The sequence below is a fragment of the Anolis carolinensis genome, chromosome X, assembly GCF_035594765.1.
Source record: "Anolis carolinensis isolate JA03-04 chromosome X, rAnoCar3.1.pri, whole genome shotgun sequence".
NCBI classification, from domain to species: Eukaryota; Metazoa; Chordata; class Lepidosauria; order Squamata; family Dactyloidae; genus Anolis; species Anolis carolinensis.
Genome location: NC_085847.1, coordinates 4,232,756 through 4,244,902, shown reverse-complemented (window position 1 = coordinate 4,244,902; position 12,147 = coordinate 4,232,756). Strand labels below are relative to the sequence as shown.

The window sequence follows — 12,147 nt, the reverse complement described above, 5'->3', positions numbered from 1 at the left end:
ATAAAAATAAAGTTTATTATTATTATTTATTATCATTGGTGGAGGTCAGTTTCCCTGGTTGTGGGTGAACTGCAACTCCCCCCCCCCCCCCCAATCATCAAATTTCAGCATATCATGTATGTGTGCCAAGTTTGGTCCAGATCCATCTGTGTTTGGGTTCACAGTGCTGTCTGGATGTAGGTGAACTACAACTCCCCCAAATCAAGGTGAATTTTCCCCAAATACATCCAATATTTTTTGCTGTTCATTGGTCCAATTCCATCATTGGTGGAGTTCAGAGTGCTCTTAGATTGCAGGTGAACTATACATCCCAGTACCTACAACATCTCCAAATCATGGTGAATTCTCCCCAAACCTCTCTCTCTAGTATGTTCGGTTGCTGATCAATTCCTCTTCTGTCTGGCATAGAAAAGAATAGGAAAGTGTGTCACAGAGAAAGGGTTCCGCCTCAACGCAAAGGTTGCCGGGAAGGTTTGTCGAAAGCAGGCTTAAGGCGAACAGAGTGCTGGCTCCGCCCCTTTGAGTTCCAAGTGGCAGCTAGAAAGGGAGGGGAAAGAGAGGAGGCGGGGCGGAGAGTCACGTGACTGCATAAATAGCGCCGAGGCGAGTGGCGTCGGCGCCACTTCGGCGCTAAGGTGGACCAGTGAGGACCTCTGATATTGAGGGTTTAAAAAAATAAAAATAAACCCAGGGGCGTTCTCCATCCCAAAAATGACCTTCCGAAGCATACGGGCTGTCTGTGGTCTTTTTCGAATCCGGGGAGCCCAAATGTATTTTAAACATAGCTGCGCCTCACGGGGAGGAGGCTTTATTCGAGATCCAGACGGGGACAGGTAGAATCTCCTTTGTGAGAAGTACTGGAATCTGGGGGGGGGGGGGGGTGTTAAAAGGGCTCGGAATGGCGCTCAGAGCGTTTTGGACTTCATCTCCCAGAAGCCTCGCTCAGTCGGAGGGATACTGAGGCATCCTGGGAGATGGAGTCCAAATCCTCGGGCAGAGCAAGGGATGGGAGCATGATTGGAAAGGGAAGCAACGGGCAAGTCAGCAGTGGAGCTTTGAGCGAGCCGCGGGCGCCGCTGAGGCCACGCCCCTTTTGGTGAAGGACACGCCCCTTAGGCCTGTGTGGTGGCGCCGGGAGGTGAGCAAGGGCTCTCGCAAGGGCTAGGCCCCGGCGGCGTGGCGGTTGGGGTCCGGGTCAGGTTCCGGGGGAGCGCGGGCTCGGAGCGGAGCCGTGGCTTCTCTTTGTTCCCTCTCCGGGTTGGGGCACCGTTCGGACGTTGCTTCGTGGTCGCGCATGCGCACCGTTTCCCCATTGGGCCCCCTCAGCTCTTTCGCGCGCCCTCCAGAGACAGGCTGGAGACTTCAACTCCCAGAATTCCCGGTCGTTGTCCGAGCTGGTGGGCGCTTCTGGGAGTTGAAGTTCTATTGCGCTGAAGGGCCCCAAAGCACTGTTACCGTCTGAGGCAAGGCGGCTATTTAAGAGCAGTAGGCAAGGAAGGCAGGATCTACACTTCAAAGCAGAGAATTCGGATTATATTTATTTATTTATTTACTACATGTTCAGACTCTAATGTTTTGATGTTGATGTTTTATGCTGGGTTGTATGTTTATACTATTTTACCTGTTTTACATTGGTTTAATTATACTGTATTTTATTGTATATTGAAACTGGGCTTGTCCTCATGTGATCCGCCCCGAGTCCCCTCTGGGGAGATGGGAGCGGGATATAAAAATAAAGTTATTATATTATTATTATTATTATTATTACATTTATATCCCGCTCTTCTCACCCCGAAGGGGACTCAGAGCGGCTTGCAAATCAAATGAACATACAATATATTATTAGCATAGCACAATATAAACATTAAATTACTATATTGTACTATATCATTATATGGTAATATTATTAGTAATATTACATTTAATATATAATATATAATTAATATTATTATATTGTATTATTAGTAGTATAATATTGTATTCCATTATAATATTATTATCAATATTATATGTATATCCAATATATTATATATTTATAAATTATATATATATGCATATAAAATTAGCATAGCATGTTGCTATGGCATATTATATGGCAGTGTGGAGGAGGCTTAAGCGAGAAAAGGGGGGAAGTGAGGCTGCTGAGAAAAAATCAAGGAAATTGTCCCTTTGTACTTGTCTCTCAGGCCCCATCTACACTGTCATGTAATGCAGTTCCAAACTGCCTTGTATGGCAGTGCACATGATGCCTACCTAAAAGGTTCCGAATGTTTCTGTTTCCTCATGTGAGGCTTAAGGGAACCCAGTTGTTTCCTTTCAGGCCCCATTGACACTGGCATATAATCCAGATTCTTAGTACTTGATTGTAGAGCAGTGTAGACTCATATAAACCAGTTCAAAGCAGATTCAGAAACTGGATTATGTGGCAGTCAGAGGGGCATCTTTTTTTACTTCTGTATTAAAGATTGGCTGGAACATGTAGACGGTCTCTTTTGGAACCTATTACTGTCTACACCAGGCCTGGGCTAACTTGGGCTCTCTCTCCAGGTGTTTTGGACTTCAACTCCCATAATTCCTAACAACCGGGGAAAAGGAAAGGGTCTGAGACTTACGAATTGTGGGAGTTGAAGTCCAAAAACACCTGAAGTGCTGACGTTTGCACATACCTGGTCTGCATGGTACAATGAATGCAGTTCGACTCCACTTGGAATGCCATATGAGGAGTTGTAGCTTTACAAGGCCTCTAAACTTTATTGCAATAAGGGTGGTGCCTCACCAAATGACAAATCCCAGGATCCCATAGCATTGAGCCATGAGGTGGTGAAAGTGGCATCAAACTGATGTAGATGATAGGAGAGATAACACCAAGAGCGATCCTTTTGAGAGGCCTAAAAATCTATATTTTCCAGTTCCTCATCAACTCCATTCATTTGACAGTGTAGATGCACCAGGAGCTATTCTTGGACTTCCTTCCCTCTGTTCCCACATGGCTTTAGTTGGATAAATCCTCTGGGTTTTAGTATTATATTTTTCTTGAAGCCATGCATACTTTTAGCCATCTTTGCTCATATTGGAAATGTGGTTCTTAGCTGTAAAATGTAACCAAGTAATTAAAACTGTTCCTTAGTTTTTCACTGCGTGTTGCTGCCTTCATTTCCTTTCACGTTGGCTCTGTTCCCAAGTCTGTAATTTTCGATGCTGAACTCGTTGCGGAAGGAGCTTGTCCAGCATGGTGTAAAAATGAAATTAATTTATTAAAATAACCCATTATGAAGTTGCTGATTTCATCTCTTTGAAGAATAGTGTTCTTTCAGTAGGCCTCTGACTGCTGTTTGTTTTTTCTGGCTTTCAGAATGTATTGCACGGTTCATTTCTTCGTAGTTTTTAAAAATGCTGATGCTTTAAATTGCTTTGTGTATTTTAATATATACATTTCATAGAAATAAGTTTAAATATATGTATTTTATATAATTTCTTATGGTGAAGTGTTTTAACTATGTTGTGCCCTGCCTCGAGCTGCAAGGAGAGGCATGTAAGAAATAATAGTAATAATATTAGTAATAATAATAATAATAATAATAATTTGCTTAATTATATTTTTCAGTTTTGTAAACTGCCTTGTCTCCTGGATTGGGGAAAAATTGTACAGTAGAGTCTCACTTATCCAATACTCGCTTATCCAAGATTCTGGATTATCCAAGGCATTTTTGTAGTCAATGTTTTCAATATATCATGATACTTTGGTGCTAAATTCGTAAATACAGTAATTACAACATAACATTACTGCATATTGAACTACTTTTTCTGTCAAATTTGTTATATAACATGATGTTTTGGTGCTTAATTTGTAAAATCATAACCTAATTTGATGTTTAATCCCTCCTTGTTATCCAAGATATTCGCTTATCCAAGGTTCTGCCAGCCCGTTTATCTTGGATAAGTGAGAATCTACTGTATATTAAAAACAACACACAATAGGGTAATTTTTTAGGAGCAGGTTGGCATTTTAACATGACTTGACATGGAATTCCTAAGAGGGAATTTTGTTACCTTTCTTTACAGAATAGATGACATAATGGAAGAAAATAATAATGGTGTGTGCTTGTCTGATGCGAAAAGTCTGGCTTCTCTTGAGGAAACGGAAACCATAGCTGCGAAGGGAGATGTGTGCGAAGGTAATAATGCAGCGAACACCTCAAGCTTGTATAGGTATATTAAAGACGACTTATTTACTTCCGAAATTTATAAAGTCGAAATCCAGAACCTTCCCAAATACATTGGCTTCCATGAAGTCAAGAAATTCCTTGCTAAATATGGAGTTAACCCTCACAAGATCAAATTGCTGGGGAAGCAGACCTTTGCGTTTGTCACCTTTAAGAGTGAGGAGGAACGGGACAAAGCGGTGAAGGTCCTTCACGGAGTCCGGTGGAAGAACCAAAACCTCAGCATCAGGTTAGCAAAACCGAAGGCTGATCCCATCATGAAGAAGAGAAAAAGAGAGGAAGGGGAGGGAGAGGAGACCAAGGACCCGGCAGCTGCGAAATGTCCAATGTTGTCCAAGGAGGGCAAAAATGAGCCGCTCGACAAACAGATAGCGGATGTGGTGACTCCTTTGTGGACAGTGCCCTATGAGGAGCAGCTGGCAAAGAAGAAGCAAGAATGTGAGCAAGTGCTGCTGAAACTGACAAGGTAGTTTTTATATGGTAACAAATCTTTTGTTTGTACTTATAGTGAACTCCATTCTCTGGATGCTGACCCTTTGTGTAGCTAAAGGGATACTATCTGTGCCTGAGATGAAATTATCCTCTTGGTAAGGTGCCGGTTTTAACCCATGGACAGCTGGTAAAGAGTGCTGTTCCACCAGGTTTGGGTGGTTTTAAAGTCCAGCTGCTTTTTAATTCAAACAGCATTCATAAATTCCATTCTCTGGCTTTGTTCCTTGGGTTTTTATATGAAGTGTGAATATTTGTATGGTGACTTGCACTAAGGGCCTGCTGAGCAGCGGGTGTGATTTTAAAAAAATATGTCAGATAAGGTCATTTTACTGCCTTCTCCCTGGCCTATAGCACAAGCATGGGTGTTTTGGAGGGCTGAAACATCCTGATAGCAGGCATGGGCAAACTTTGGCCCTCCAGGTGTTTTGGACTTCAACTCCCACAATTCCTAACAGCCTACCGGCTGTTAGGAATTGTGGGAGTTGAAGTCCAAAACACCTGGAGGGCCAAAGTTTGCCCATGCCTGCTATAGCAGCTTATTCTGGTGCTTCTAGAGGTCATCTGCAACAGAAGAAGGGCTGCGTAGCCCACTCTGTCAGGTTAGCTTTCACCAGGAGGTGTTTTGCTTGTCAACAGCTAGTCTGTCTCATTATGTTGTTTTAAAATTATATGAAATGTCACTTGTCCCTTTGGGGTCATCTCGATTTGAAATCCGAGGGCCTGTGTCATCTCAACAATCTGTATACCTTGGACTTCCATGTGTGTTTGTCATTGGAGGTTCACTCATGCATTTCCCCCCCCCCCCTAGATTCAGTAAAAAGCTTGAACTCTTTTGCAGGGAGCTAGGAAACAACAACCGAGCTCTACTCCCCTGGCTGTTCTTGCAGAAGGAGAAGTACAGTGGCTTATGTTCCCCCTTGGAGGGGGTGAAATCATCTCCATTGCAGGTCATGCATATCAGGAACTTCATTTCTGTTGTTCCTTTTTTATTACATTATTCTGAATAAGTGTACTGTGATGTATGCTGAATGTAGATATACACGTTTCAGATTCCCAATTCATAGCAACCCTCAGAGATTTGTAAAAACTGCAAATCTCTGGCACATTTGATATCTGATGTAGCCCATAACATGATAGCTAATTAGGTTAATGTCTGACATAGTGAATTCATTCTTCAGTTTGTGTGCGAGATGTTTCCCATATTGCTTGATTAGTTTCTTGTATGGATTTGGATTTATGAAATATCCTTAAATCCCTGTGACATCTGTTGCCTGAATCTTAATAAAATCTCTTGAATGCATTTGAAAATTGTTTTCAAAGCTCTCTCAAATATAAAAGAAAGGAGAGGTGGATAATAAATGTACAGCAGAGTCTCACTTATCCAAGACTCGCTTATCCAAGCTTCTGGATTATCCAATGCATTTTTATAGTCAATGTTTTCAATATATCGTGATATTTTGGTGCTAAATTTGTAAATACAGTAATTACAACATAACATTACTGCGTATTGAACTACTTTTTCTGTCAAATTTGTTGTATAACATGATGTTTTGGTGCTTAATTTGTAAAATCATAACCTAATTTGATGTTTAATGGGCGTTTCCTTAATCCCTCCTTATTATCCAAGATATTCGCTTATCCAAGGTTCTTCCAGCCCATTTAGCTTGGATAAGTGAGACTCTATTGTATTATTATAATAATGATATAATAAGATGAAATCCAGTCTAGTCAGAATTCTGGAGTCGTTGATTTATTTTTTGTCAATTAAGTCGTCTTTAATCAGAGCAGGTTTAATACTGGAATAAACTGACACATTGAAAGTGATATTTCTGGATGGATGCAGCTAGGAAGCATGGAGTATCCTAAAGCAGTTGAACTGGTGTTCTGAACTTCCTCTTATTTTGTGTTTAGACTGAATATCGCAACAAATGTGAATTTCTGATTGGCATAGGCCTGAATCAAGAAGACAAAACTGTGGGTTTTCGTCTTGGCAAATACAAGGGCGGAACGTGTGCTGTAGTGGAACCTTTTGAGACTATTCACATTCCTGCTGTTGTGAAGAAAGTAGCAAAAGCTTTTCAAGATTATATAAGGTGGGTATGAATGATGGGGTGAATGATGGGGACTGTAACGTGTTTTCTGATCCCTTGTGTCTGTTTCTAGTTTATAAAGCCTATTGAAAATGGTCATGTGTTCAATGCAGAAGGAATATCTGTAGCATTTTAACTTTAATAATTAAAGTTTTAAAATTTTCAGGTCTACACCATACAATGTTTACAGTCCTGAAACCTATGAAGGCCACTGGAGACAGCTGACCGTTCGCATCAGTAGGAATCAGGACATCATGGCCATTGTTTATTTTAATCCACAGGTACAGAATGCAAAATATGTAATAAGAGGGTCACTCATGTGTTGTGGGGCCTAAACATTTTTTAAAAATAGTTTCTGACTCTGGGGTGTACTGTGTTGAACTCCTCCCCTTGCAAAATGTGGAAGACTGTGTATTTGTCGTATACAGATTTACAGTGTTTCCCCTTAATTCTCCCTTACTGCAAACATTAATAACCTAATGTGTTCTTTGAAGCCTATGAAATTCCCAAACGTCTGAGCGCTTTTTGTCTTTTGAAATATAGAAAGTAAGCAAAGAAGGGCTCACTGAACTGCAAACCTCTGTGGCAAAGTACTTCATGGAAGGTGCCGGAAAAGAGAGTGGCATAACATCCCTGTATTTTGTTGAAGAAGGTCAAAAGTAAGCACGGTTTCTCAAAGGGGAATGTAACAACAGTGGAATCCACAAAGTGCAATGCTTTAGAGGGCCAACCTGGCAATGAAAACCATTATAAAATTCTCAGGTCTCCAAGCAACAGTTTTGGTCCTATTAAGCTAATTTGAATGTAATTTAACATATCTGGATGCCCTCAGTGGCCATGATTAAAAACCATTTCCCCCTTTATCCTCCTTTTCCAGAAAATCACCCAATCGTGAAGATTTAGCATTGGAGCACGTTGCTGGTAATAAGTACATCTATGAAGATTTGCTTGGGATGAGGTTCCGGATTTCCCCCCATGCCTTTTTCCAAGTAAGCTTCCTAAAAGTGTTGTAGTCCTAGACTTGCCATGTTGTAAGCTGCCCCGAGTTCCCTCCGGGGTGAGAAAGGTGGGGTAAAAGTATAGTAAATAAATAAATAATAAATGAATATAAGATTTGACGTATTTCAGTAGGGTCATTGTTAAAGAAGAAGTTCACAGTTTGAAGGCCTGCATATTTTCCACAATTATTTGTGAAACTACTGTGATGTTTGCTTCGGTGACTTTGAAAAAAATAACAAGCTTTGGATAGGGTATCAGAAAATAATGCAGATACAGAACTAGCTTTAAAATATAGTTGCAAATACAGTAGAGTCTCACTTATCCAACACTCACTTCAATGGTCTGGATTATCCAACGCATTTTTGTAGTCAATGTTTTCAATATATCGTGATATTTTGGTGCTAATTTTTTTGTTTTTGTTGTTGTCCTTGGATGTTTCATATTTTATCATTGCTTGTATTTTGATTTTGCTGTAAGCCGCCCCGAGTCCCCTTCGGGGGAGATGGAGGTGGGATATAAATAAACTTATTATTATTATTGTTATTAAATTTGTAAATACAGTAATTACTACATAGCATTAATGTGTAATGAACTTTTTCTGTCAGATTTGTTGTATAACATGATGTTTTCGTGCTTAATTTGTAAAATCATAACCTATTTTGATGTTTAATAGGCTTTTTCTTAATCTCTCCTTATTATCCAACATATTCGCTTATCAAACGTTCTGCCGGCCGGTTTAGCTTGGATAAGTGAGACTCTACTCTGTGTGTGTGTGTGTGTGTGTGTATCTGTGTATACGTATATATAAGCCTTTTACTGGCAAGACTGAAATCGTCCACTTGGGTTGAGGGTTCAACGTTCCCCAACTCTCTATGTTGGATAAGTGAGACTCTACTGTATCACAAAAAAATAATATTGATGGTTTTTTCCTTGTACAAGAGACCATCCTTGAGTTAGCAATTTGTTCGTTTGATTTTTGCATGTTTCTCCCAATGACGTGGTCTTAGTTTACAGTATAAACAGTTCATGCAGGGTTTATTTGAGCAATTTTGCAAGTGTCAACCTCTCCCCTGGAGTTCTAGATAAAATGCCTCCCTTTTCCTCGGTTTGAAGACCAACCTGGGCCTGTTTTTGTGCTTCGGGGATATCCACAGAACCATTCTGTCCATAAACATCTGCTTGTTTGGTTCCCTCTGGTTGATCTGTCGCCGCCGCCTCCTGAGTTGGCAATTCTTGATTAGTTTGGATGCATTATAGCTAGTGATCAGAGCAATATTCCTATCAAGCCTTCGATTTTACACTTTGTGGAGGTGCTCTCTCCTGGCGGAATACTGATACGATTGCTCCATATCTTGGCATCATATAGGTGAACACTCAGGCCGCTGAGGTTCTCTACTCAGCCATTCAGGACTGGGCCCAAGTCGGACCCGAGACAACAGTGCTGGATGTCTGCTGCGGAACTGGAACCATTGGGATCACCCTGGCCAAGGTAAAAGAACACACCTGATGCGGGGGACTGAACCGTTAGGTACTTCGCCTTTTGTCTCTTGAATTGGTTGTCATTTGAGAAACAGGTATTGGCCAAAATGGTGCTTGGCCATAGGAGTCTCCATGTCAATATGGCAAAGAGCTCTCTTTGTGGCTCTTTTCTTCCTTCCTCCCTTTCCCTCATACACCTCCCTCTCTCTTTTCTATCTTTCTTTCCTTTTCCCCTTTTCTTTCCCTCATACGCCTTCTTCCTTTGAACGCCGTGTTGCCCCTTGTATTTTGCAGAAAGTAAAGAAAGTTATCGGAATTGAACTTTGCCAAGAAGCAGTGGAAGATGCCAAAGTGAACGCTCAGCTTAACGGTTGGTAAACGGCAACATATGGCCAGCTGTCCTGAATTTTAGATCTCTTATTAGAGATTTCATGTACCAACAATGAGAACAAAATTATTTCCTGGACCAAAGTCTCTCAGCATTGTAGTGTGAGAATGATGTGGCATTCAAATTGCCACATTTTAAGAGTTTCCATGGTAAAACAGCTCTGAGAAGCTTTTAAACAGTTATCATTTCTGCATAACTCTTGGCTGTAAAACAGTGGAGCTCATTGTGTGCTTTTTGATGCCATGACCTGACATCCATCACTGCAGACAGTTGGTGCTTGTAATATGGATTTTGCTTTCATTTTCCTGGCTGTACATGAAACAGCAAGGCTAAAAATGGGTGGTAACCATCCAAAGTCAGCAATGGATTCAACTGTCTCGCCCAGAGTTCTGTACTTTGGCAGGTTTTTGAGTAGTTTATCCAACCCAGACCAGGTTCAAACATACCCAGAAACAGGGTTAACATTTGAGGCACCAAAATGTATGTTGGCCAGTGGAATAAACACCAAACTGACATGTGCAAGGTATTAGATACCAGTACAGGGGAATTGTGATGGCGTGTATTTGAATCAGCATCGCTTGGATGAGTACAAAACCATTATGCTGTTTTTCACTCTCAGATCTAAACAACGTTGAATTCTACTGTGGAAAAGCTGAAGATCTTGTTCCTCAGCTAGTGAACTCCTTAGCATTGCAGAATTGTATTACGGTTGTGGATCCTCCCCGCGCAGGGCTACGTAAGTTTGATGTAGTGACTTTGGATTTAGGTCAGAGGTTTGAGACCGCTGTGAGCAGTTGTAGCGGAAGTAAACAGGGCCATGTACTGCTGGCAGTCAAAGCTAGGCACTGGCAGCATCTGAATTTAGCTGTTTCTTGATCTACATGCTAGCCTTTAAACTCTGAACTCATATTATTATTTGAATACCAGTATTAGCTCTGTGAGTTGGAAAGGTCAACTGCAAGACTTCAGAGGGTTCAACTTTTAAAGCCAGTAATGTGAAAAGACAGTGAGGTGTGAGAACCACCCTTCCAGTCACTCATTCTCTTACTCAGTTGCCCATCCATTTGCTGACCATCCCCTTTGCTTTAAGTAATGTTCTTGGAAGGGAGTGGTCAGCAGATAAATGGGCAACCAACTAAATGCATAAGAGTGCATGGGGCAGTGAGTGGGAGGGTAGAGAGAACCAGGAGATGGAGAAGCGACTGAATGAGTGAGTGGGAGGGTGGGCCTTTGGGCGGGCAAACGGATGGGCAGGTGAGTGAGTGAAGCATGCAGGTGGGTCTTTGAGTGGGCAGACAGATAAGTGAGTGAATGGAGGCTTAACACCAGTAAATCAAGGGTGGGAAATAGAAATACTGACACCACTATTGAGACTATTATGTGAGGAAATACAGGTTTGCAGTGTGAGAGAGCACTAAGCAGCCCAGTTTTGCTAAAGTCTAATTTTAGTGTTTGTCCAAATGTAACATTCCAGATTCCAAAGTCATTCTTGCCATCCGAAAGTCCGAACACTTAAAGAAGCTCATTTATGTGTCCTGCAATCCCCGAGCTGCCATGAACAACTTTATTGAGTAAGATTATTATTATTATTACTATTACTGTTAGCCTTATATATACTCTACCTTTCTCCCTGTGTTGGTGAGATGTTTACATTGCATGCCCCCCATAACCATACTTAGACTACCTCAGAGATCTCTTTTTGGGTTATCAGTTGAATGCAAGTGTAAATGTCACTGTACCTGCAATGAGTGGCTTTGAAGAGGAAGGACCACCTTACCCATCAGTTGGTACATATCATTTTCTCTGCCAGCCTTTGCAGGGCACCATCCAATCGTGTCAAAGGAGGCCCCTTCCGCCCCGTGAGAGCAATGGCAGTGGACCTCTTCCCTCATACTATGCACTATGAGCTGCTGCTGTTCTTTGAAAGAATAGACCCCCTGAGCACAACTGATGTTCCATCTGCAAAATCGGATGCAACAGTTTCTACGGAAGAGAAGACAGAACTGCCAAACGTGAGCACCACTGCAGAATCTTCCAGTTCGTGATGGCTATGGTTTAGCCTTTTCCTATAAGCCATCTCTTTTCAGTTTTTAATGTTAAACGTGTTACTTCCAGTTGCCGGTGCTTTCTCCTTCCAGAACAGCTAAACAGCTGATCAGTTCCTGAGACTTCAGAATGGTGCCTACACTTCAAGGGACAAATCTAAACTTGGCACAGACAAAAGTCTGATGTAGGAAGACCTTTGTAGCGTCTATGTACTGTTTTATGCAAAACACCTAAGTCATGCAATAAGTGTTTCAAATGCAAAGGAGCACTGTAGAAGCTTGTAGTCCAGAGCAATATAACTAACAATAAACGAGCCCTACTGGATCGGCTGATGGCTGTGACTTAGGGAGCTTCTTCCATCAAAGTGTGATTCTAGTTATTCAAATATAACCCTTAATTTACAACTAGAGATTTGAAAAAAAAATTATGG

The 12,147-nt window shown here is 41.4% G+C and overlaps 1 protein-coding gene across 3 annotated transcripts; it reads left to right on the top strand.

The window, feature by feature from the left end:
- The first annotated feature begins 597 nt into the window (after positions 1-597).
- On the top strand, positions 598-12,081 carry trmt2a (tRNA methyltransferase 2 homolog A). 3 transcript variants are annotated; one of them, XM_062958802.1, is made up of 12 exons: positions 598-833; positions 4,063-4,689; positions 5,554-5,662; positions 6,627-6,808; positions 6,972-7,086; positions 7,349-7,464; positions 7,683-7,794; positions 9,171-9,293; positions 9,578-9,653; positions 10,291-10,407; positions 11,146-11,242; positions 11,482-12,081. In XM_062958802.1, exons 1-12 carry the CDS (start codon positions 712-714, stop codon positions 11,714-11,716), a joined length of 2,031 nt encoding a protein of 676 aa, XP_062814872.1. In that variant the 5' UTR covers positions 598-711; the 3' UTR covers positions 11,717-12,081. The 3 variants fall into 3 exon arrangements, with proteins under 3 accessions (XP_062814872.1, XP_062814874.1, XP_062814873.1); XM_062958804.1 differs by lacking the exon at positions 598-833 and adding an exon at positions 995-1,138; XM_062958803.1 differs by lacking the exon at positions 598-833 and adding an exon at positions 1,228-1,601.
- Positions 12,082-12,147: the final 66 nt, after the last annotated feature.

Coding starts and splice junctions, on each gene's coding strand:
- trmt2a (XM_062958802.1), top strand. CDS start 712: ATGACCTTCCGAAGCATACGGGCTGTCTGTGGTCTTTTTCGAATCCGG. Junction 4,690..5,553: donor GTGCTGCTGAAACTGACAAG/GTAGTTTTTATA, acceptor ACTCTTTTGCAG/GGAGCTAGGAAACAACAACC. Junction 11,243..11,481: donor GCCATGAACAACTTTATTGA/GTAAGATTATTA, acceptor TTTCTCTGCCAG/CCTTTGCAGGGCACCATCCA.